This window comes from Zootoca vivipara, chromosome 10 (assembly GCF_965207765.1).
Source record: "Zootoca vivipara chromosome 10, rZooViv2.hap1.1, whole genome shotgun sequence".
NCBI classification, from domain to species: Eukaryota; Metazoa; Chordata; class Lepidosauria; order Squamata; family Lacertidae; genus Zootoca; species Zootoca vivipara.
The window spans coordinates 32,426,367-32,452,551 of record NC_142593.1 but is presented as its reverse complement, the minus strand read 5'-3'; the positions used below and the strand labels follow the sequence as shown (position 1 = coordinate 32,452,551).

Below are 26,185 nucleotides of genomic sequence, written 5' to 3'. Positions count from 1 at the left end.
GAAAGAGCAGTTTGGCTGGTTTTTCAAACTTTACATGGATATTTTTTAAAGTGCTTTTAAGGGGAAAGGTATTCCCCCCCCCCCCCAAAAAAATGGCATTCTTCCACAGTTTGCTCTATGTTTTTAAAGGCATATACAATAACAAAGCCAAAACAATGGCAATGCATAATGCAAGACACCAGAGGAAAGGAAAACAAAAACCAAGCTGGAAAAGGTGGTCTGCCTACAGTGGAAAGCCAATAGAGCAGGGGTCCCCAAACTTACGTCGCCGAGGGCCAGTGCCGCCAGCACCAATTGCGCTGTGGGCCGAAGCACGTGGGAGCGTGCACCCATACGTGTGTGCACTCACGATTTCCAGCACACTTCCAGGTCACTGGAACACCAGAAATAGCTTGTGCGCATGCACATGGGCCTCCTCCGGCCCAGAAGTGCGCCGGAAATGACGCTTGTGCATGCGCACAAGCTATTTCCGACGCTCCAGCAACCTGGAAGTGGGCAGCCACACTGTTAAGAGCAGGCGGCAGCAGTGGGTGGCGGGGCCGCATAAAAGAGCCTCGCGGGCCGCATCCGGCCCCCGGGCCTTAGTTTGGGGAAGCCTGCAATAGAGTAAGGACTAAGAGGATTATGCAGAGCAAGGAATTCCCTATTTTGGCCATCATGACCAAGTACGGTAGACTAAGTGTGCTGGACAAAATCTGTTCCTTATCTCCCCTTGTGGGGCAAATCAGAGAGATGGGTAGAGTCACTCATTGGTCAATCACCTGACATCACAATGATGCCAGGCGATGACTCTTGGGACCTCCTATGCAGGGCTTGCAAAGAGCCTTCTGCAGTCTTTTGAAACTTTACATTACTACCATCAGTTGATCTTCCTGCATGACTGAGTTCCCCATGAGGAAGAGGAAGCTGCATTCTACTGAGTCAAGACTACTGGTCCATCTAGCTCCATATTGTCTACACTGGCTGGCAGCAACTCTCCAGGGTTTCCAGGAGGGTTCTCCCAGCCCTACCTGGAAATACCAGGGATTAAACCTGAGACCCTCTGAATGTAAGATGGGTGCCTCCACCATGGACCTACAGCTCTTCCTTTGCTAATGTTTCTAGGAAAGCAGCGTTTTCACTTATGTACCCAGTCATTGTATTCTTTTCAAACTTAATCTACTTTCCACACACCACAAATGAAAGATAGCTGTCCAATTAACACAACAACCCTTTTTAAAGGAATACCTCCAATAACCATTTAACCCTGAGAACTGGATTGGCACAAAGTTTGTCCTATTGACTTAAAGTCAAAGGAACTCACTTATTTAGTTTAGCTGGTTTGTTGACCCAGCGTGTAAAGAATCAGTACTACATGAGAACCAAATGATTTTCCCTATGGCGGAGGCTAGAAAATTTTCAACTGCCTGAATTTACCAAAAGTGATTGCACGTATCAGCATGTTAGCTGGAAGCAGGATTCTTGTGGTGACTATGGCATAGAAGAAAAGAGAACATGCAAATCATGGTAAAAAAGACAATTTCCCTAAGTTATAAGAGCTGGAGCAAGTCATCCTCTTGTTTGGCATAACTGGAATCCATGCATGACCTCTAGTTTTAAAGAGTGATGCAGAACAGGCAGAGACCAGAGTATGGTGGTTGACATTATTATATTTAAAAGGGCACACCTAAAGTATGAAGTCTGAATGCAAACACATGTATCATCCATGATTGGATGCAACTCCCAGTTGAGTATATGCTTGGTTGCAAACCTAAGTTTGTCTATTTACTGTGTAAAGCAGGCATCCCCAAACTGTGGCCCTCCAGATGTTTTGGCCTACAACTCCCATGATCCCTAGCTAACAGGACCAGTGGTTGGGGAAGATGGGAATTGTAGTCCAAAACGTCTGGAGGGCCAAAGTTTGGGGGTGCCTGGTGTAAAGTAAGCCTGAGGACATAAAACGGCTTTGGTAAGACACCAAGGCACTGAATAAGCAACTCCAGAAGTCGTCGTGCTGATCCCCTCAATTCAATTAATATACTGTACAAGACAAACTATGGTTTAGCGATGCAGGAATGAAGCCTGTATTTACACATATGCTCACACCTCTCCCTGACACTTCCTGAGTTATGGCAAATATAGTTTGCTGTTAAATATGCAAAAGCAAATCATGATTGGCTGCAATCCTGAATAACTTATTAAATGGAACATGAAAAAGGGAGGGTGCATGCAAGCCTGAGGCTTGCTCATGCAATGCAAAACCATGGTTTGTCATTACAGAAACTGGCCCAGCATTGGTGGAGTTACTGTACATGGTACACATCCTACACAGAGGAATGTTATGCAAGTCCCGGGAAGCTTCGTATCCTCATTTCCCCTGCACATCTAGTTTATAATTACTGCCAAAACTAGGCCAAAATCAAAGTAAAAGGAAGATTCTCCATTTCCTGCCATGTGGATGTATCAAACACTCATCCATGTATCTCAGAAACCTAATCATGTATTTTATTTTAGGTTGATATATTGTACAGTGGTACCTTGGATCCCAAAAGCCCTGGAACTTTTTAAATGCCGTAAACCCGGAAGTGATTGTTCCAGTTTGTGAATGTTCTTTTGGAACCCAAACATCCGGCAGGGCTTCCACAGCTTCTGATTGGCTGCAGGAGCTTCCTGCAGCCAATTAGAAGCCGCGATTTGGTTTTTGAATGTTTTGGAAGTCGGACGGACCTCCGGAACAGATTCTGTTTGACTTCCAAGGTACAACTACATTACAAAGTGTTTTTAAATATGCCCCCCCCCCCGCCACAAAATGAGAGAATGCTACAACTGTCTGTAATTACCATATGAACTATGGTGATATAAGAGTGTTTTTATGTGCACTCTAAAAGCTGTGAACAGCCCACCTAACCTGGCTTTACAACTTGGATATACAGAGTGCTAGATAAGCCATTGAATATACTACTCAACAACAGTAACTACCGTATGACAGATTTTTATAGTTTTTGGAGATGGCTAACCTGTTGTCTCCAGATGTTGCTGAACTCCCCTCATTCCTTGTCACTTGTAATTATGACTGTGGCTGATGGGAGTTTTACTTGAGCAAAAACCTGGAGGACCACAAATCAGCCACACCGGGTTAAGCATGAATGAGCAGTGTTGCTAATGTGCTATTCTCTTAAGTCATAGTTGACCTTGACCATTTCCAGGACATCCAAAAGGCAATATACAGCCAATCCCACTACTTTTTGCTTGATCTATTAATAACTCTGGTCAACCACAGTCCTAGGCTGTAGCAAGTTGCAGAACTTGGAACATGCAGTATAAAAGGCTCCATTAGTATTTAGTACTTTATCTGGATAATTCTAAATTGGTCGTTGTGGGTTTTCTGGGTGCACCTGAACAAAGTGTCATTAAAAAAAAATCAATTACATATAAATGAACCTCAGAACTCCCCTGGCATTAAAACAGAAGAGATTTCCTCTAAAATGTTAATGTAGTTCTTCACACAAAGCCACCTCAAGTATCAGAAGTTAGCCATAATTTTCTACTTGGGATATCTGATCTCTGGTAAAGACTAAAAGCTACAGGTACTGTATAGTTATTCACTGGGATTTGTTATTTGGCTCAGGGTGGTTTTTTTTACTCGCACTTCCCCTGCCAGAGTGAAACATGAGTAAACAGGTTCATTAGCTTGTAAAGAACACGCCCCGAAACTGTCTCACCGAAACGTTTGCTTCATATCATGTAAGGCACTATATGAAGCAGTCAGTCCCTTTACACTGGCCTGATGGATAAAGGACAAACGAAGTCCGTGTCATGTGCAAGTCATAAAATATCAAAGTGCACAGTAAATACTGTACTCATAAAAAAGCAAGCATTAAACTGAGTCACTTTCCTAGTTAATTAAGCAGCTCCAGCATAAGGAGGTGGGCTGCTTTTTATATTTCAGTGCAGGTATTTCAAGGGCTCAGCCTTACATTTATAACATCTGCATCATGATCTCAAATGTTGTACTATTACCTCTCAAATTACCTGAAGTTACATTGAAAATTCTTAGTATTTATATTTCAAAAGAGCATTTAGACTTTGTAAACAGCACCAGCAAAACATAATCAAGGGCCAATTCTGCACTGTATATGACTTGAGATATTTTTCTCTGCCCACACCCGTAGTGAACAACTCATTTACCACATGTCTATGTGTGTATAATCTTTAATGCAGGCTTACAATTATTGAAGACAAAAATTTCAAAAGAAAATATTAAAACATAACTTACCCATTCTTCTACATTGGGAGTCTCTTCATAAGTTTTTATGTGGTCCCACAGGATATTCACTTTGCCATAGTGATTCATTTTACTTCGGGTTCTTGCTGCAAAGAATATTATTATGGCAAAAGCTACAACAAGGAGGAAGGCCAATACAATGGCAATAGCCTAAGAAAGGAACAGATCAATAGGATTTTAAAAATGCAACAAGTCAGAACAAAGATAGTCTTAAATTTGACTATCTATCCCTTTCTCAAAACTACAAGTAACAATGCAACAAACACATTGGTCTTAAGCAGGCATCCCCAAACGTTGGCCCTCCAGATGTTTTGGACTACAATTCCCATCATCCCTGACCACTGGTCCTGTTAGCTAGGATCATGGGAGTTGCAGGCCAAAACATCTGGAGGGCCGCAGTTAGGGGATGCCTGGTCTTAAGCAACTTATTCTTTTAGCCATGCTTACTTAACTGCACTTAACAGAATATTTAAAATGGTGGCCCACCTCACAAGATTGTTGCAAAAACTGATTATGACAGGACTTGGTATGCGAAACGCACCATAAATTACTTGGCATCTCAATGCAGGTAGAAATTTCTTACACTTCTTTAGGCAAGCCATTCCTCAGACTTGATACACTCTATATCCAGAAACTCAGGCTTTCGTAGGATTAAGAAAGGAATAATGAACGGTAAAGGATAATTTAGAGATACCTGCCTTCCTAACAGTAATTTTTTTATAAATAAATGCTTAGCTCAATTAGGTGAACCTAGTGCTTAAAAATAAAGGTGTCCTAGGGCAATCTCATTAACTGAGAAGTATGAATCCGCACCTGCCTGAGCTTTACTGGCAGAATCCACAGTATGTGTATACTGTACATGCAATCTTCTTTTTTAAAAGTCATTTTGGGCTCCGCAACAGGTTCCCAATTATCAACAGCAATGCAAGAAACCAGTTGCAGATGGCACGGTGGAGCAGTGGCGCTCACCCTGTTTCTCAGGAGAACAGTGGGAGGGGCAAGGTGGCAGCACCAGTGGAACTACGGAAGTGCTCCTGCTGGTGTGTTTGCACCGTGCTAACATCGCTGCTGCCTTGCCCCTCCCAATTCTTCCTCCTGGTAAGCAGCAGCGACTTGTCTGCTATTGCAAGAAACAATTCTCAAATATTTGGGGGGGGGGAGGTCATCTGACATAAGCTCATACTTTGATTGGTTGGCTCCTGTTCTGTCAGTTCTGGACTAGCTCCTCATGATAGGGGCCCATCTTTATTTCAGCCTTCAGGCTACTTTTGTGTGTCATAGGGCAGAAAAGAAACAAAGAGCCATTTCCTTCACATTCACTTCTGCAAAATTTTCTTAATTGGAAGGCAAGGCTGAGCAGAACTTTCTTGTGAGAAAAAATGTTTTAGGATCAGGCTGTAGCTGGGGCAGGGGAGGGATTTGAGCATAATTTTTCATGCTTTAACTTCCTTGGCCAGAAGCAAACAATTGCATTCTTGTAATCAAAAAATATGATTGCAGCTATTTAGCATCCCCATACTTTCATTTCAAATTGTTTTTATTAATCCTCTTGAGATTTTTGCAAAAATCCTAGGTGGTGACTGATAGATTTTTTTAAACAAACAAAAAAATGGAGAACTGAAACTTGTCCAGGACCATTCAATATGTCTACAGAGTTACTGTCCATGAACATAATTGCCCAAGACAGCTAGCACAGGTTATTCAATTAAGGACAAACATAGACAAACCCATAAAAGGAACAGCTAAAAGGATTAGCAGGGTTTGTAGGTTCCAGCTGCTTCCTAGCAAGTGTTTCAATAATTCAAGTAGAGCTTAAACCAGGATACATAGATCTGAACTCAAGATTTAGAGGTGCAATGCGACTCTAGTAAATAAAACCAGTCAAGCCATGTTGAAACCCTGAATCTACATAGGATAACCCCTACTGACGAGGTCTAGGCCTCCAATTAATCATCTGGATCCTCTCTAGAGCAGTATAGACAGTATTAAAAAAGAGAGAACAATCACATTCTTGCAAAAGCTGTCCAAGGTTAGCTAAATAGCTACTACCGTAGTATAAACTAATCAATAATAGCTCAGTTACAAAAAATAGTTTTAGCATCATTATTCAGCACACCATTTGATTCAGGACTGAAATACAACTAGCATTTTGCATTTTGAATTTCTTAATTATCGCGTCTACATACCTCCTGAGGTTCCACCACACAGTAGTGATACAAGTACTGATTCACAAAGACTCCAGTGGTTGTAGGAGAGTAAAAGGAGCTGCACAGGGCATAAATCTGATTGTAGTACATCGATCCAGAAGCTTGTGCAGTTGGGTTAACTGCTAGTGTATATACAATGGCCGCAATAAATACCAAAAAGAGGAAGATGGAGCTTCCTATTATCAGGAGGAGGTAATACATCCTTGACCTGGCTATGCTAGTCTTGGTAACGCCCGTTACAAAAACCACTAATCCAGCAATAAAGCAAAAAGCTGCCATTGCAATGATGAAGCCTTTTGCTCCTCGGGGATCGATATAATTTCCTCCATAGCCATAGCCATAAGAACTTCCAAAGCCACCAAAGGAGCTACCGCCATAGCCATAGCCAGTTCCCATACCATAGCCATAGCCAGTTCCCAGACCAGTTCCCAGACCAGTTCCCAAACCAGTTCCATACATATCCATGTCCCAAGCCAACGTGGATGCAACACATGCAAAGATGCCAATGGACATCACTATTATAAGAACCGACATGATCTTGATTATTCCTGGAGGGGAGGACCATCTGTAGAAGTGTTGAACTTCCTCTTCTGGATAGTAGGAATATGCAGGCTGAGAGTACATTGGCTGAGAATGGAATTCACCACCATACGCATTATTGCTTGGTACATAATGTGAAGGTTTGCTGCAAAAATCCAAAAAAAAACAAAAACAAAAAAACCTTGTTATGAACCCCTATTAAAACATGAAATATTAATTTCCCTACCGGTAGATACCTCTGAAAACAATTTAATTACTGTCTTTTATATAACAGCATATAGCATTACTACTACTACTACTACTACTATGGGTGGCTTTAAGTTCCAACACACATAAGTAATAATAAAACATCAAACATTAATAGTAACAATCAGGTCCTATATACAAAGTTACAATAACTTTAAAATAAACAACTTATACCAAATAAAATAGTACGCAATAATGCATTAGAATCCAATAGTAAACACTAAAATTAAACATCAGCAAGCAATAATTAAACGGCTTACACTTATCAATTACAATAAAGAACTACATCTGCCATGTTTGAAATACACATTATATGTTATGCATGTATTCTGTACCGTGTTTCACAAACTTTGGCTGGCCTCAGTAGTCAACCCAAAAATTTGTTGCCAGAATCCTACCCTTGGAAGACAGGGTCTTTGTCTGACACTACACTCAATTCTGAGAAGCAAGAGCCTGCACAAGGGTTGGCACCCATCTCCCATTCCAGCTGCATGTTCAAAGCACTCTGCCCCACTTTCTAAAACCTTACATAACTTAGTTGTGTTCAGCCATAAGCTGCTGCTGCTGCCTGGGTAGCCAAAACTGACTGGGAAGGGGTGGGGGTTGTGTGTGTGTACACTCACATGCACCTTGCAGTAAACAGTGGTGGTGGCTCCTTGCATACTGAGCACTTTCTAAATGTTGGGAAAGGAGCAGGATGAGATGAACATCTCTGATGGGGCACAACTCCATTCAGATCACCCCCTACCATCCTTCTGAGCTTATGGGGAGTGGGCCCCTGCTGCACCTTCATCTCCTCTCCACCTACACAGCCCTGTAGCTTTCATTTCAATAACCTCTCCCACCTCTTGGAATCAAGCTTCCTCCTCCCTCTCCAGCACAGTTCTTGGTGCTTGAGCCTCTGCTGCTGTCTGTTCCACAGAACAGATGCTCACCATCTCTCTATAAGTGGCATAGGCTGGAGGGCAACAGGAGTTCCCATGGTTGGGCACTCCATAGTGCTGCGAAGTGGGACACTTGCACACTCAGCCCTGATTAGTGCTGAGCAGAAGGAGTTGGGAGCACACAGCTGGACAGCTGCTTGCAGAAGGGTAGAGTCCTCCACACGTCAAGGATGACTGCCTGTTGGTTTTACATTTGAGTACATGTAACTGAATACAAAGTATGACAAGTGGCATTTTTCTGCCCATAATAAGACTACAAGTGGGGTTGCAGGACAGAGGAAAGAGATTCTCCCCCCCACACACACACACATTTATGAACACAGGTATGGGTGCAATGAACTCTCTCAGGTAAGCCAGATTTATTGCATATTGTATGTGTGATTGAGTTAAAAAACCCAAAATGTATTTTATTTCATACAAGTTACTGTATATACCACTTGAATGCAAAATGCCTCAAAGTGGTTCGGAAATGAGAAAGCACTGTCCCTTTTTAAATACATGAACAGGTGATTACCCTATCCTACTGTATTTTAAAAATGAAAGCAACCTCTAAAACGCCACAAGACAATTTTACAATTGACATGGCGTGAGTTTTATATCTTGTGACAACGTTCACCTACATTAGCTTTAAAAAAATCTGAAAAGCCATTTATACTGAATTTTCTAACATCTCCTGTTCTTTAGCATTATTGCAGAGAGAGAGAAACAACCACGAAAAGCACCTTCTAACAAAAATATGGCAAAAGACCTTTCAATAGTGAGGATTATATATTGTGCAAGAATATGATTGTAATGTAGCAGTTTCTAAGAAAATTACAATCTTTCAGAATTTTATAAAACCCTGTTATAAAAAAATCTCTGTCCCACAGATCATCCCATTGTCATCTCTGTAGCAAGTGAAAATTAATTACCATATTTGCTCAAATGTAACACACACCTTTTTTGGTCAAATTACGTTGCAAAAATTAGGGTGCACATTAGATTCAATGGTGCATTAGAATGATTCACATAAATACGGTAATAGGTAGGGTGGTATATGGGAGGGAAGCAGAATGCTTTCTAAAACAAGCCATAATACCAATGTGAGGTTCATTCTGTATTTAAGTTTATGGAGAGGCAAAGCCCACAGATTGGACTGACCTGTAGGAACAAGCATGCCCATAGGAATGCCATCATAGGCTTAATGACGTCATTGCACTGGCTTGAGAAAACATCACATTACCAAACTATAGTAGCACCAAACTAATCCTGTCCACTAACATAGAACCAGGATTTTATTAATCTTCCCAGTCACTCACGCGGGCAAGAAAACAAAGGCCCCAGTAAACACTCAAGGTTCCTCAGATTGTAGGAGGCTGACACAAGGTATCACAATTGGCACAGATAAACCATCTTTCCCCCATGAACCTCCTCTATGTCAGTAAGTAAACTGTACTTTTGCCAGCCATTTCCAGTGCAACATTCCAGTCAGTAGGAAAGTACAGTCAAATCTTCAGCTCACAAGGCTGCACATTCTTTGCACATTATTAAATATTCAGTTATTCAGTAATTATCTCCTGCCAGAAAACATACATGTTTTTAAACACAAAAAGTGCAGGTGTTGAAACCTTCACCAGTCACAATATGCAGAAACAGCAAAGATCAACAGTACTGTTATCACATTAAGCAATGACTCCTTGACCTTAAGCACCTTACATGGAGACAAGTCTTAACAGATTTAAACACAGGATTTATTTACACCTCATGGTCACAGGGCCATCTTAAACATACCTGGCGCCCTGGCATGACAGATCCCTCCGGCACCCCCGCTCCGCCCCGTTTCCCAGCGTGGCGGGCGGGCCAGAGCCCTGCACAACCCAGCCTGGCCTGGCCATAGGGCTGGTCCCGGGCCAGGGGGCACTGCCCGCCCCATTGCGACGCCCCTTCAAGCAGCGGAGGCGGCCCCAAGCCTGCACGCCTTCGGAGAGCGGCTTGAAGCCGCTGAACAGCTGAGAGGTGCGCCTGGGGCGGCCTCCACCGCGCCTCTCAGCGGGCGCAGTGGCGCCCCTGGTAGCCTGGCGCCCCGCGCCACCAGACCCGGGCCTAGAGAAGGCCCTGCATGGTCACAATTCCTAGGTACTGTAGCTAACAGATCTGCACAGATTATATTTTGCATTCCAGCAGCCTTCTACCAAACTTAAGCAGTGTTTTAAGAAGAGGGATGATTGGATAAGCCAATCTAAAGTGGATGGGGTAGATGCATTCTGTAGCTAGTGTACTGGGTTGTTGTTGTTGTTGTTGTTGTTGTTTTTTAAAAAAGCAACTCAGCTGCATGACACAATGGTTAGAATGTTGAACTATGACCTGGGAGACCAGGGTTCAAATCCCCATTCAGCCATGCAGCTCACTGGGTGACCTTGGGCCAGTTATCATCTCTTAGCCTAACCTACCTCACAGGGTTGTTGTGAGGAGGAAATGGAAAGGAAGAGAACCATGCACACCACCTTGAGTTCCTTGGAAGAAAAAAGGTGGTATGTAAATGTGATAAATAAAATAATGGACTCAGTTTCAGCAAGACCTTAGTTTGCTATGAAACCCACAAACCTGCTTGCTAACCTCTCCCACCATTGTATTGTCACAACCATTTTGAAATCTTTCCATATATACAGTGGATTTAACAATGTTCTCTCTACTCTAAGGCTGTACAATTTATAGCAGGGGCAGGATAGTCTACCCCCCTTATGCCCTTGATTCTCAAAAGTATGTGTATGTCCACACACACAGAGTACCTAGGTTGAGCTTTAAAATGGTGTCTGCTTTATGGTTACAACCATTACATAATTTCATTTTCAAAATATGTATTGTTTTAGTGACAAAGTAGCTAGCATAAACTGCATCTACTGTTTATACAATTAATGTTGTGAGCTGCCAGGATTCTTATCTTTAACAGTGTACACTAGTTATCAACAATAATTTGAACTAGCATGAAGAAAAGAAAAAAAGATATTTACAATTCATCGGGTCGATAAGGCGGAGGACTTTCAAATGGCCTCGATGACATAATGGAAGCTCTGGACTGTTTAGCTGCAAGAATTTAAATCTATAAGAAGAAAAGGGAGGAAAAGAAACTCAACTTAGAATATTAAGTCAACCATAACCAAACCATCAATAGTTATACACACCAATATATGGAGTGGTAAGTTTCTAAGTTACAATAACGGCACAACTCTTTCCAGCAAAGTAGATGTAGACATCAGAGACTGAATGATTCATGTTCTATAAGGGGTCACCACATTTTTTGGCCCGCAGGCACAATTACAAATTGGTGAAACAATCACAGGCACACAAACACACCCCATAACAAACCATGCTCTGCAACCAATTGTATCAGCTACAATAAGATGCTTCTTTAAAGCCTAATTTCAGCAGTGGGAGGGGACTATGTACGCCCATGCAAGTACCATCCCTGTTTACCATGTATGACACAGGAGCAATTATTTATGTTCCATCTAAATTTACAGGAAATCCCAAGTGTGTTTACGAGGAAGTATGTTTTACTGTACTTGGTACAATGGGTCTTGCACCTATATAAGTATGCACAGGACTGTAGCTTATGGATACAATATACTGTAAATTGAGGCACCCCCCTCCAATTCTCATAATCTGCTTCCTCGTTCATTCCTTTTAATATAATGAAATTGATTCCATCTATTGAAAATAGATTTGGTCAATGCTCTTCAATCCAGACTTTTATAGATACATCCTTTTATCTTGCTCCTACAAAGCAGCTCCCTTGTTCATTTTAGGTGAGATGGCAGATCTACACATACCTCTGGCAGTGTTTTCATGTACTGTAATGTTAAGCTATGGTGCATGGTTAGTTTAATCCATACTGTTCATGAGTTGCAGGCTTGTCCATACAGATTATTATGCACTTCCATTTCACAACCCACTCTGGCCAGCTGGGACAACAAACCACAAGCTTTGGCTTACCGTGAAGTTTGAACCAGAGATTCTTGTTTGCTTCTCTCTAAATTCACCATGATGTTATCATGGTTTGTTTGGGAAAAACAACCAACAGAGTACTGGTTCAGACGTCATGCTAGCCGAAGGCTTGTGGTTTGTAACTTGTTGCTCCTGTCTGGACAAAGAGGGGAATGTAAAGAGAGCACTCAAGTTGTGGGCACTTCCAAGCTGTTTGCATATTATGGTTAATAAACAAACCACACACCTTATATGTTTTATGTGATGGATCGGGGCATTTCAAGTAGGGGAATTTATGTTCTCAATATAATGCCACACAGCACACCAGTATATCTTTTCACCATTCCACATTGCTAAATTATAAATGTAGGACCGAGCTCACCTCCGGTTTTTAAACATGAACATGTGCAAACATGATTTACGCTCAGATCATTCCTACATTTCATGATTTACGCTACAATCCAAAACACACTTCCCAGGGAGTAGGCTCCATTGAACTAAATGGGATTAACTTCTGAACAAACCTATTCTAGGACACTGGAAAGTCCAACAAACACAAAATCACATTTGGCTTAACAAACATACATACAAAGCAAGGGAAGCAGATCCACCTGCTGTGTGTTCTAGCTATTGGTTTATGCAACTTGAAAAATGTGATATAGATACATATTGCTATAATATTCCACCTAATTGCAGTCCCACACTCTGAAGCAATTGCCCTCTTAATTTAACAATGTACTGGAAACCAACATGCAAGAATGAGAATACCCCCTTTTAAAAATATAACGTATCCATTTTATTAAATAAAACTGTGTATCATATCTTTGCAAGAAGTACAACACACAAAGTTAGAAAAACTTCAACCAGATCGCAACACTGATAATGCTTACAATTTCAACCCATCCTACCAGCCCGCACTTACACGTGCTATTTAATTATGTGACAAATCTATGTCACCAGTTTCCACGCTTTTGACTGATCAGAGTCCACCCTTGGCCAAGACGTCAAACTTCTCCAACCTCCCACTGCATTGTTCAGAACGTGCAATGCTTGATGACGCACTTGCAGGAGTCCTCTAACTCACCAGAGCATCCTAGTTCTCTGCTTGGCATACAGAACCAGTAAGCCTTTAACATGAACGCATCTATAGTGAAAACCAATTAAAGCATGTTCTTCAACATAAGAAACTCGGAACACAACCCTACAGACATTTGCAAAGAAACAAGACCCACTGGAAAGCCTTAGGAAATGACAGAGCAGAAAAGTCAAACAATTGACGAAAATGTTTTATGCCCTCAGGCCATCTATTTAAAAAGATGCCCTCCCTGCGGAGATAAAACTGAGTTGGAGCAGAGAACAAGGAAATAGCAGGGAGGGAAGAGTGGATTTTAACGTGCTTTAGCTAGTGTGAACAAGAAATTTGAAGTAAAATTCCATATAAATTCCTGCAAATTAACAGTAATCCTAACCATGTCTACTCAGAAATCCTATTGAAATCAACAGGTAAATTACTCCCACGTAAGTGAGATTAGGCTTTGAGTTAAGAATACAGTATAAAAGTTTGGCACCTAGGACTCTAAAAACCTGCCAGACTCATTGAACATTTGATGTCCTCCAAGGATAGTATCCAGGACTACAGGAGCCTTGTTTACAACCACACTTTCAAGAAACACGGCTCAGAGTGAAAGAAAGCTAATTCCTAAATGATAGACAAAAGAACAAATAATAAATCGTAAGGATCAGGGAGGCTTAAGCACCTGGTCGATGAGCAGTGTTCATTTAAACTGGACGTGTCTTTGTGTGACTCATATTAGACCGACAACATTCACGCCACTTAACCAAAATAAAGTTCAGGGTCAATAATTTAATATATCTCGATAACGACCGCAGACTTTGCATGAGAACGACGAAGAGGCAGCTGTGGCAAGAAATTAAACCTCAGTTATATATGGAGGATAATTAAATCTCAGCCACCTGGAGGAAAGAATCGCAAATGAGTGTCCTGTAAAGTTTTTTAAGTTTCGGATACGCGTACTGTAAAGTTTTAAGGGGAAGCGGGGGGGGGGACTAGAGAAGCATGGCTGTCTTCCTCCTTTCTTCCCCACCCACCACAAAATAAAGCCAGGCGGACCCTACAAGGCTCACTCGCAACAGCCAACTCAGGTAACCTGAACGAGCTGGCTCCATCCAGAGCGATTCGGGTTAACCTCACAATCTCAGCCCACGCAGCATGGCTGAACTGCTTAAACCCTGGCTTGGGACTCGCAAGCATAAACGAGATATCCCACCTGAAATCACTACTGACCCTGAGCAAAGTCATTCAAAGTATCGTCTCCCCCTCCCCCTCCCCACCCCCACCTTTCACGTTTTTGACTCACCGACACAGCTCCCCGCCAAAGAAAAGCGCACCTTGGCTCACCGATAAACTGCAACCTGCTGCGCGCCTCGCTCTCGCCTCAAGAACTTGCATCTCTTCCTCCAACTCCTCCTTCTCCCCCGCAGCCAAGAGCGAGCGGGGGGGGGGGAGCGCCACACCCGAGCGGAGCATGCGCACTGCCGGCACACCTGGGGGGTTGAAAGGGAGGGGGCGGGGTGAGGAGTTCCCCGCTCCCTCGAAACCAGCCAAGCTCGCTGGGACTGAGAGGCTCGGAATGCGCGCACGGCGCAATCCCATTGGGTCGAGCGCCTTCCCTCTCCTAGCCCGGGGGCGGGGCCCGGAATGGGGCCCCGGAATGGCCAAGGGAGGAGTAGAGCGGGAATGCTGCGCGGGGATGTGCGCGCGAGTGACCTCTTCACCTGATACTCACCCGCCGGCGGCAAACAGGTTGTTCCTGCAAGCGCTTCTTGGAGAGAGCGAGAGCGAGAGAGAGCGCATTTAAAGGGACAAGGCTCCTTCGGGAGGAAGAGGAGCTCTGCTCTCGCCCTGTTGTTCGGGATACCGGGACGAGAGTGGCACACAAAAAGTGCCTCGACGCGCTTACCCAGGTGGGGTGAACTTCGCCGAGACTGCCGCGTCATCCTGGCGTCCTTGAAACCAGGTGTTCTTGCGAGGAATCGCTCACATACCTGAGAGGGGGTGGGGGGGACAGAGGGAGGGAGGCGGTTCTTTCCCTCACTCAGGTGTTGGGTAATTGTCCTGACTCTTTTAAATTCGGAGTTGTTACACGATGGTCAAATAAAAACATGTCCACGAAACACCAGACAAAACATGTCCACAAAAAAGACCATTTAAACAACTGGCATTTTAAAAAAACCTAAGACGTTTAGAACAATAGGGGCCAACTTGTAGGGGCCCAGGGTCCTTCACCCACCCATAAAATTTTTTAGGGGGGTCTGTAACCCCTCCCCCCAGTTAATGAGCATTGTCATTCAAATAGTGTGCATGTGCGCATCTTGTGATTGATTATGCGAGATGCGAGACAGGGTTTACCTGCCCCCCCAATATTTTATTCAAGTTTATTCAACACAGTCTCCACTGTCCCTCAGTCCAAGGAAACCAAACCCAAGTGGCTGTGGAAATAAATAATAAATTATTATTTATACCCCGCCCATCCGGCTGGGTTTCCCCAGCCACTAGGGTTTGGTTTCCTTGGAATGAGGGACAGTGGAGACTGTTGTTTTTATTATATATGTTTGTTTACACATATATACAACCTGAACCCATGATGGAGGGGTTCAAAGCATTAACACCGCAAGAAAGTCTTGCTTCTCCCAGCAGAGACCAGGCAAGTCTTCTTTCTCTTTCTCTTTCTCTCTCCCTTTCCAGTTTGCAGCTTTTCTTCCAGCTTCTAGCTCACATAACTCAACTCTCCACTTTGGGCTTTTTTCTTTCTAACTAATAGACAATTGAAGGAGGCACAGAGCCACTTCCTTTGTTCCCTTAAGGACCCATACTTAGCAGGTTTTCCCAAGAATTAGAAGAGGGGCCCAAGCAATAGAAGGGTCTCCATTTACAGCCCACCCCCACCCCAAACTCATAACATTATGTTGTTTTTCAGAACTTACAGAATCGACAGTGTGTGTGGTTAAATGAGCCCGAGTGTAGAAAGAGGAAGTTATGTATAATTGTTACCCAGTGATTCCATGAGATAAGTTATCAGTTAAAGTGTTCCTGTCTCAGCGATAGATGTAATATGTTTTGGGACTAGAGAACTACAGAGTTTTCTAGAGATGTTTATTTCCATGATGCGCCAAAGATGATGATGAGCCAGCCACTTATGTATATGTTGCTGAATGCCTTGCTTTGTTGACAGAAGTGTTGTTTTTCTCATTGAAAAGCACTCATACACTACGTAGTTGGTGGGAAGGGCTTGGCATACAACCACAAAACCAACATGCTAAAATGTTTAGAAAGTCTGCAGAATGAGAGAAATCTGCACATTTTGAAGATTCAGTACAAATCTGCTGGGGGTATAGAGAGGTAGAGAGATATAGAGAGGAACATGGGAAGCTCCATTGTGCACTCATACAGACCAAAGAGCCATCCCGTTCAATCTTGTTTACATAACTTTTCCCCATCCTGGAGGCTCCTGAAGTTTTGGACTCCAATTCCCTTCAGACACAGAGAGTGAAATACTTTTTGTTTTTGCCAAGCAGCCAAAACAAAGCAGCCAGGACACACAACAAGGGTAGCCACAGACACATACTGATAGCAGCAACTTTTAATGTTTCACTGAATGGGCATGAAGTTGGGGATCAGGAAATGGGAGTTTGAGCTCCACCAGGGAGACATGGGCAATATGGCTACACTCATCTTTTGCATGCCATGCCCATTAAAAAGTCCTGTCTATTATGCAAAATCTTCAGAAAAGCAATTTTTCTGGTGTTATAAAAATTATATGGGGGGGGCAGGACACCATTATTAATGAACAGAGAGGGGTGACAGAATTTGACAGCTGCAACTACCCAGAATCCTGTTCAATGCCATCTTCCCCGTCTCCTCACCCCTCCCGCTAGGACCCTGCCTGAAGGAACGCTTAAGGCAGTGTTTCTCAACCTTTTTTGGGCCACGGCACACTTGTTCCGTGAAAAAAATCACGAGGCACACCACCATTAAAAAAGTTTAAAAATTTAACTCTGTGCCGCCCTATATTATAATTATTACTGTAAGAAACACTTGCCAAATATTGCTTTCCGGCGGGTCAGTGTTGTTTATTGGCGGCTGCCAGGCTCGTTTGCACTGAGCTTTGGGAAAGAGGAGGAGAAATATTGCTTTCCGGTGGGTTAGTGTTGTGTATTGGCGGCCGCCAGGCACATGACAATGCAAATCGCCCTTCTCGTCGCCGCACGTCGCGGCACACCAGCCAGCATCTCGCGGCACACTAGTGTGCCGCGGAACAGTGGTTGAGAAACGCTGGCTTAAGGATCTGCATATGCACACATCTCAATGTTAGCAGAAGCTCACACATTTCCCTTCTCCACCTTCCCCTCCGCCCCAGACTCCTTTAGATTATCACTACAGAACCTTTTGCCTTAAGTTATGCTAGATTCTCTCTGTATTAGAATTGCTGTCTTATTCATGACGCATGCTAGGATCTCTCTGTATTAGAATTGCTGTTTTATGTCTCAGAACCTTTATATATCAGGACTACTGTACTACCTTTTGCATAGAATTCTCTGTATTAGATATGTCTCCTGTAAAAGGAAATGCTGCATAACCCGTGCATGACCCCAGCCCACCTGAACCTTGCCCCATCGCCTCCCTGATTCAAAAGACACCCATGGACAAAGATGGATTAACTGGGACAGTTTATTCAAACCTCCAGAAGTGTCACCTTTTACATAATCCCAGGGATCATCTTTGCTTGACCTGGGGGAAAACACCTGCCGGATGGACCCCAACCCCATGGCAATCGCCAGGAATGGCTCCACCTCAACTCCCATCTAGACTGATCAAACAAAGGGAAACCCATCAGCAACGGAGGAGAACAATTGACAATGAAGAAATAGTCGTATCAACACCCAGTGTGCATGCACACGAAAGCTCATACCAAAATAAAAACTTAGTTGGTCTTAAGGTGCTACTGAAGGAATTTTTTTATTTTTGTATCAACACCCAGTTAATCCCATCAGCACCCATTTTCCTTGTCTTTCCTGTCCCTCCCAGTCCAGAGAATTCCATGTGCGGCCAGAAAGGCATAAAAGGGAGATGCACCATTTCCCGGGGTTCCTTCCTACATTATTTGAGGCAGGGACCCTACAGCTGTAGTTCTTTCTATTCTGTAATAAAAGGATTAGTTTGTTTTTCCTGACAGCATCGTGAGGAGGGTGGTTTTATTTATCTATTTATTTAAATATATGCAATATTGTGTGTTGTAGCCAACATTGCTGTTCTGATCACTCACACACTGGAACTCTCCTCTCCTGTGCAGCCCTCTGCACATGCTCAAAATCTGCCCCAGAGAGTTGGGTGATCCTCCAGAGCAGATTTTGTAGACCTGTGAGGAGAGGAAAGGGAAGTTCCACTGCATGAGTTGGAAGGTTTGGATACAACCTTTACCCTAATGAAATCTAAACTTATCTTAGTTTTAACAGCATAAACAGTATTTTTTATGGCTTAATTAGCATGTATAATCATATTTTGCATATTTATAAACATTACAGAACAATCTGGTGCAAGCCTACTTCGAAGTAAAACACATTCTGTTTAGTAGAGTTTATTCCCAGTTCAGTAAACAGACTGTCAGTGCTTTCATTTAGAAGGGAGAGGAGAAAAGGTCAGCCTCAAGGGAGTGTCTCCAAACTAGATCAAAGGTCTCCAGAAGAAGGAAAAGTTTTTTTTAAATTAAAAAAAATTAAATACTTTTTATTGGGTTACAAAAGTATGTACGGCATCTCTGCTTTCAGTTCATTGAGTTATTTCTACAGATAATTCATATTCCGTGTGAGACACTGGTGTTAGACAGTACAGTATAAAGTTCGAGGAGAAGAGAGGTGGGGAGAGAGAACAGGGTGGGGGGAGAGCTTTCATTCTTCTACATAGTGTATGTGTAAGGTTTTTGTGTCAGTGTCACATGTGTAGGTTCTATTTCTATTCATTTATTTGTTTTTGTTGGCAATGAGAGACATTGGGGGGGGCAGGGCATGATTTGTTGCCTATACAGTAGTTGACTGCAGTGAGTTTTGTCTGAGTGTGTGATGGGGGAGGGGGTTGCTGGGTCAACTTAGCCATATTGATTCATATACTGTTGGTGGGTTCCTGTTGTTGTCTTGTTGGGCTGTGTATGTAATAAAGGGGAGCCACACTAGGGTGAAGTTGTCCTCTTTTGTTTGTTCCCTTGCTAAGAGGACAGCAAAGCTGAGGTTCACATTTAAATGTAGAAATGTATCTTGGATTGGTGTGTTATGCATATACAATATACATAGAAATTTGAATTCTGTATTGTCTCACACAAAAATCTTTAAACTACGCAGTTTGAGTTGGTTGAGTCAGCATTTCTCATATATATATATTCCAGTGGTTCCCCCCCCAATTTTCAATTTTCATGGGCCTTCACATCTCTAGTCAGGGGCTAAGGAGAGCGAGTTCCCAGAACTCAAACCTACACTGTAAATGTCACAGAGCAGGCTAGTTTCAGCAAGCCATTGTCATAACTATGGTCTGAAGGTGACTTGCTTTGAAACCAACCCTAATTCTGGGTTCCACAATTCTTGTGGACATCCCATGAAGCTGGATGTTGGAAGATTCAGGAGAGATAAAAGAAAGTACCATACTTCTACACACAAGCATAGTTAAAATGTGGAACTCACTTCCACAGGGGGCAGTGATGGCCATCAAACTTTGAGATCTTCAAGAGAGGATTAGACAAATTCATGGAGGAGAGTGACATTAGTGGCTACTAACCATAACCTCTGCCTCACTTCTGGAAATGGTGGTTCTTCTGAAAACCAGTGGCTGGAAACCACAAGACGGGATAATACCCTTGTGTTCATGTCCTGTCTGTGGTTTCCTACAAATATCTGGGTAGCCACAGTGAGAACAAGATACAGTACTGGACTAGATCGGCCATTGGCCTGATTCAACAGGCTCTTCTTATGTTCTTAGGTTCAGAAGCATAAAGACAAAAAGCTTCTAAGCTCCCATCTCCTCCCACCATGTGGCTGAAAAGAGAGGAGGGGGAAAGCACACAAGCCCAGGAAGGAGGCATGGATATATAATTCACATAGCAGCTAAACAATGGTTTGGTGTTACAACTAAAGGCAGCCAGAGACGATTCTGCAGTTTAGGTGATTGCATACATTCCACTTAAAATGCTTCGCTTCAGTGATGTATCATTGCAGGATAATGAATGAATTTGCTTCATTGTTGGGTTATTTATTTATTATTATATTTACTCATTACCTGCCCTTCACCCGAAGGTCCTAGGGTGTGTTACAGCAATATAAAATAAAACATTAAAACCAGTTTAAAACAAATTTAGTTACTTCTATTTTGGAATAGGAAATAAATCAATCCATCTGCTTTTGATGAAAACTAAACTGGCACGCTGTCCCTCAGCTGAAGAGTCTGGTAGCAAAATATTGAATAAAACATTGCTAGGAATACCTGGCCATGTGCTAAACTGATCACCTGCTGGAACAGTTTAACAAATTTCCTCGACATGGTTATAAATGAGTAGGCTTATTGCATAAATACATATGTATTTGTGTAGATTTAGCAATTAGGAAACTCTTTCGTTCATCTCATGATTCATGTGCTCACAAACAAGTAATTAAAGAGTTTGACAAATCCTAATGATTAAGCATGGATAAGTTCAGCTATAATAAGAGTTGCATCGTTCTATTGAAATATTTTCCCTTTACCTTAGGCTTTCATTTCCTCTTTCTTCCATAATGCTTTGAATCGTGACATAATAATTTCCCTGGCAGCCTTCTCTGACATAATTATATTGAAAAAGAGGATATGAAGCATTAAAGTGAATAGGGAATATACAGATTAAGTTTTGACAGATGTTGGATCCAAAGAGAAAGCTTCTACATGAGGATAAAAACCTCAAGGATGTGCAACACACAGTGGGATTAAAATGTATAGAAATGTTTAATTCAGCAGAAATTATTGCAATATAAGCATTTCTAAACACCTGCCACTTATTGACTTCCAAAGCAGCAAAGCATGGGTTCAGTATGATAAACAAACTGATATTGTTTATATATCATACTAATAAAAGGCAACACATTAAATACTTCCTTGCACAATGTACACTTAACACCAGGAAGTCACTGCCCCAATATTTATTTTATAGTATTTATATGCCGCCTTTCTGAATAAAAATTCATCTAGGCCAGATTATGTTTAATTATTTATCTATAAATTACCTGTCCTTTACCCTAAGGTCAAAGGGCGGGTTACAGCATTAAACACAATATTAACAACAAATTAAAACAAATTGCAACCATAAAAATAACATGGGTCAAAAAATAAAGCATTCACGAAAAGCTATATTGAAGATACCAGATGCAGTTCTGTGGAGAGGCTGTTCCACAGCTTAGGGCCATCACCCACCCATCCCCACCAGCTCTGAGGACAGAGGAACTACCAAGAGGGCCCCCACTGTGCTCCCTTACTTTAAAACAATAGTGTATTAACTAACATAATAAAATACCTTCCAGAAAACCTCCTAAAGAACAATAAAATAACAATTTCTAGTTCATAAATGCATGGTTCATAACAATATTGGTCAAAATCCAAAGAGCCATTTTAGGAGCTGTTAAGAGCTTCTCATGGCCACTGCCATTTTTGACTGCTTTCCCTTTGTCTAGCAAAACCTATCATTCCATACCGCAAACTTTTTCTAACAGGTTCAAAAGCACTTTGTCATGTGACATGAAGGACAATTGCTTCTGTCCAACAAACACTGGTTCAAACCTCCCAATGGAGTAAAAAGTAAGTTTCAGAGAGCTTTAGATCCTAACTATTGCATGTAGTCGCTTTTTCATCTCAACAGGAACAAAACAAAACAAAAAGCATGGAAACAAAAGGAAACACTAAACATTCTTCATGGTTGAAGTATTAAGACGCAAGTTTTTTTGTCTTTTTAAAATACCGTATTTTTCGGTGTATAAGATGCCCCCGTGTATAAGACTCCTATTTTGGGGGACTCAAAATTAAGAAAATGAACTATGCACTGTGTATAAGACGACCCCTTATTTTAAACTTCAAAAATTTAGGAAAAAATATAGTCTTATACATGGGAAAATACGGTACATTCATATGCATATTAGCAACTCTTCGCATTTGCAACATTAAAATAATAATGAAAATACGAGTTTCTACATTGTATCAATGCCATAAGTTTTTAACATGTTCTATATTTACTTCCCTACTGCCACTGTAAAAAAGAAGCTGAGCCATCTTATCCAGAAGCTTGTACTTCTTCCTTCTGTACATCTAATGCAATACTTTAGTTTCAAAATAATAAAGATTACCTTTTTATATTAGCTTTAAATATTATTCTGCAGACAGAAAAACAATCATTCCTAGATGTCCAAACTCTTTTCATTATGTCTAAAAGAACTATCATTGAATTGTATAACTCACCATGAATGACTTTCTTAATAGCATTCTTTAAAAAATACTACCACCACCACTGGGCATAGCCACCATGTGATCCTTTATGCAAGGGATTTTCCATCCTTCATAAAACTGGTCAAGTTAATGTTTGCTTTTCAAGAGAGGTCATAATGTATTGCTGAAGCCAAACAATTCAACATTGTGATTTATTTATTCCTCCCAAAACAATAATGGGTTGCTGAGTAACGCAATACAACAAAGGCTAATTAGGTGTCCCAGGCAATAGTTTTCCATTCTGAATGTGCCTATTCTTGCTCAAAAGCTGTTTCTCATACTTTAGGTGTTTATGCAAGTGTTCCTGGATGACACTGAATATCTGGAGCCACTTCAATCTGGGTTTAGACCTGCTTTCAGGACTGAATTGGACTTTGTCAGCCTAATGAATCATCGAGAGAGGGACAGGAGGAGTACAACCTTGTTACTCTTACTTGATTTATCATCAATTTTTGATACCACTTACCTGGTCATGGTATCCTTCTGGATCAAGTGATTAGAATGGGTACCAGAGGCACTGTACTACAATAGTTCTGTTCCTACCTGTATAGTTGAGTCCAGAGAGTAGTGTTTGGGGAGTGCTCTGGAGTTCGGCAGGGCATAATTTTGTCCCCAGTGTTATTTAACATCTATGTGAAGCTGCTGGGAGCCAGGGTGGATAAAAATCAATGATTAAAAAATATATTTTAAAAAATCAGATATATATATATATACCTGTACATATATTTTAATCAGTTTTTTTAAAATAAAAAAAGCTTTTGTAGGAAAAATCTTTCTAAAGATAGTTTTCTATTTAAGTTACATTATAGTCCAAAGGCTATTCATCAGGAAATAAGGATTTGTTTTAAGTTTTTCATGTGTGCTAAAACTCATGTCGATAAGTTTTTTATTAAAAAAAGTTTAACCAAATCAGTTAACAAACATGGATACATATGCTATAATGTTATTGTTTTAGTTAAATAGATTGTTTAAATTGTTATTAAGGAAATGTTTATTTTTCTCCTTCCAATAAAGTACAGCAGAAAAGTGGTCCAAATATAAACAGTTAAATTATTAAACCTGGCTGTATATGAATTGAGATAACAATGGGCTTATACCAAACCAAGCAATTATCTATAATTTATTCTCATGTTTTATACATAATTCTATATGAAATGTAATAAATTAAAATACAATCTATGGCAGGCATCCCCAAACTTCGGCTCTCCAGATGTTTTAGACTACAATTCCCATCATCCCTGACCACTGGTCCCGTTAGCTAGGGATCATGGGAGTTGTAGGCCAAAACGTCTGGAGGGCCGCAGTTTGGGGATGCCTGATCTATGGCCTTTTAAACTGTCTATGTGGGTTATTGTTTTTGTTCGCTTATTACGCTAAATATTTTTGTGTTTTTATATTGCAAACGACCCATTATCTTCGGATGAAGGGCGGTATAGAAATTTAATAACAATTTTTCACTGATGGGCTTCTCAGTTTCTCTTCTGCTACAGTTTCTGCAATGATCTGTGCCCCTCAGCAAGGTTTTAGGTGAGAAAAAAAGGAATTACTGCAGGAGAACCTGTAACTTTAAACAAGTCTGTATATGATGGGCAGCAACAGCATTGCTTTGTGAGAGAGAAATCATACTTACCACATAGCTGCCAAGTTTTCCCTTTTCTCACGAGGAAGCCTATTCAGCATAAGGGAAAATCCCTTTAAAAAAGGGATAACTTGGCAGCTATGACTTACCATGGTGGCTGTTTCTTAACTTTGTGTTATGCCACACTCTTCATGCAGGAATTTTGTGTTATGCCATGCCTCTCGTGGCCCATTCTGTGACTAGTGCCCCTAGCACACACTCAAAATTCCAAATGTGTACACTAGTCCAAAAGGTTGGTATTTCAATAAACTAATGAATTTTGTTCTAATTATTAACCGAAGTCCACATGCAGTCTTATTAGCTTATCATTGCAGAAATCATTAATATAGGCCAAAGGACAGAAGTATTTAAATGTTATATTTAGCATACAGCATATGACAATTGGTTGTTCTTAATTTTTGACACCTCACATTTTATAAAGTTCATATAATATAAGAAGAAGTAATGTGATACAAATGACACCATGGTTCTTTCTGGATGTTGGAAACAAAAACCTAGATTTATAAAATAAACAAGGAAAACTTATAAAAATATAGTTTCTGTCAAACAATTTGCTAACACCACAATGAGCTCTGCAATATGTACTATAATATGTTTCTATGTTGACATTTTATGGGATGTAAAAACATGTTTCAGAATAAAGATTGAACAGGGTTATTTTTTCAGCAAAGAAGAAAACTGTTTCACTGCCCTTTTTATTAGAAAAATATTTTGTAAAATCAGTACAAAAGATTAGAAGTTGATTGTCAACAGCTAGAAATTTTCTTTAAAGATCAGGATAATAGAGTGTATAAATACTAACGTTTGAAACATGCAAATGTTTGCCATAAGGCGCAGTGTAGACAGCCACACAATGTTTACCAAAGGATTCCCTCCTCCTGTTCAGGTGGGAACAGATGTTTCTATTTATAAATAGTCACCTTTATCCAGCAGCAGCAATTTATGCACTGAACACAATCTGCAACATATGGATCTGCTGTTACATTGGATAGTAAGCTGTTGTGTGAGCAATGAAAGATTGAAATGAACCCCCTTTCCACCTGAGATTATTAGTGTTATCAGCAGTTCAGTGCTAAATATTTGGTAAGGATACATTTCACCAAGAAAAAGATATCAGCACCAATTTTCAAACCAAAATAACAAACCTCAATGAAAACGTTGCTTCATTTGCATTAGCACTCCAGTTTCATGTCATACCTAGCCTGGCTGACTATAAACCTTTTAATGAGGCTGTAGCCACTTCCTTTCCCAAAGGTAAGGAAACTAATCTTTTTCTTCTACAATTAAGCACAAACAATGTAATATTTTGGGGAAAAGAAATGACTATTGTCTGAACAAGAGGTTATGGTGCACTTCAGCTTCTTCCTTTCATATATTCTGCATCACATTCATAAGGGCAGTTGTCACTATAAAAATCATTTCTGTGCTTGAGTGAGATAACTTGAGAGCTCCCCATAGCAGAGAACAGTGCTTTCTGAATTTAAGCATTATAAAATTGTAGAATTGTAGATTTGGAAGGGACCACAAAAGTTATCAGATCAATCCTCTGCAATGAATCTTTTGCCCAATGTTGGGTTCAAACCCATGGCCCTGAGATGAAGAGTCTCATGCTCTACCGACTGAGGTTTCCCAGCAGTCATTCATAAATTTTTGAAGGATGTGGCACAATTAGACAGGGGTTTGATCCATCAACTTTACTAATTCGATAATTTTGCTGCAAGGCAAAAGTAGGCCCTTGAATGACTGCTTCAATTATTTAAATGTTCCGTGATTAAGAGCTACAGAGAAAGTTTCTGAAAAAGGCAGTAGACAGAAAAG

General features: G+C 41.1%; 1 protein-coding gene across 5 annotated transcripts in view; it reads right to left on the bottom strand.

The window, feature by feature from the left end:
* The window catches only part of OCLN (occludin), a 30,773-nt gene extending 15,679 nt beyond the window's left edge, over positions 1-15,094 (bottom strand). The window contains exons 1-4 of one of the 5 annotated variants that reach the window (XM_035099561.3): positions 14,972-15,094; positions 11,192-11,280; positions 6,451-7,156; positions 4,256-4,414 (exon numbers count right to left, since the gene is read on the bottom strand). In XM_035099561.3, coding sequence (XP_034955452.2) covers positions 4,256-4,414; positions 6,451-7,156; positions 11,192-11,241 — 915 coding nt within the window. In that variant the 5' untranslated portion in view covers positions 11,242-11,280; positions 14,972-15,094. Of the gene's footprint in view, positions 1-4,255; positions 4,415-6,450; positions 7,157-11,191; positions 11,281-14,522; positions 14,788-14,971 lie in introns of those variants that run through there. The other 4 variants (XM_035099557.3, XM_035099559.3, XM_035099560.3 and 1 more) reach the window with 4 other exon arrangements.
* Positions 15,095-26,185: the final 11,091 nt, after the last annotated feature.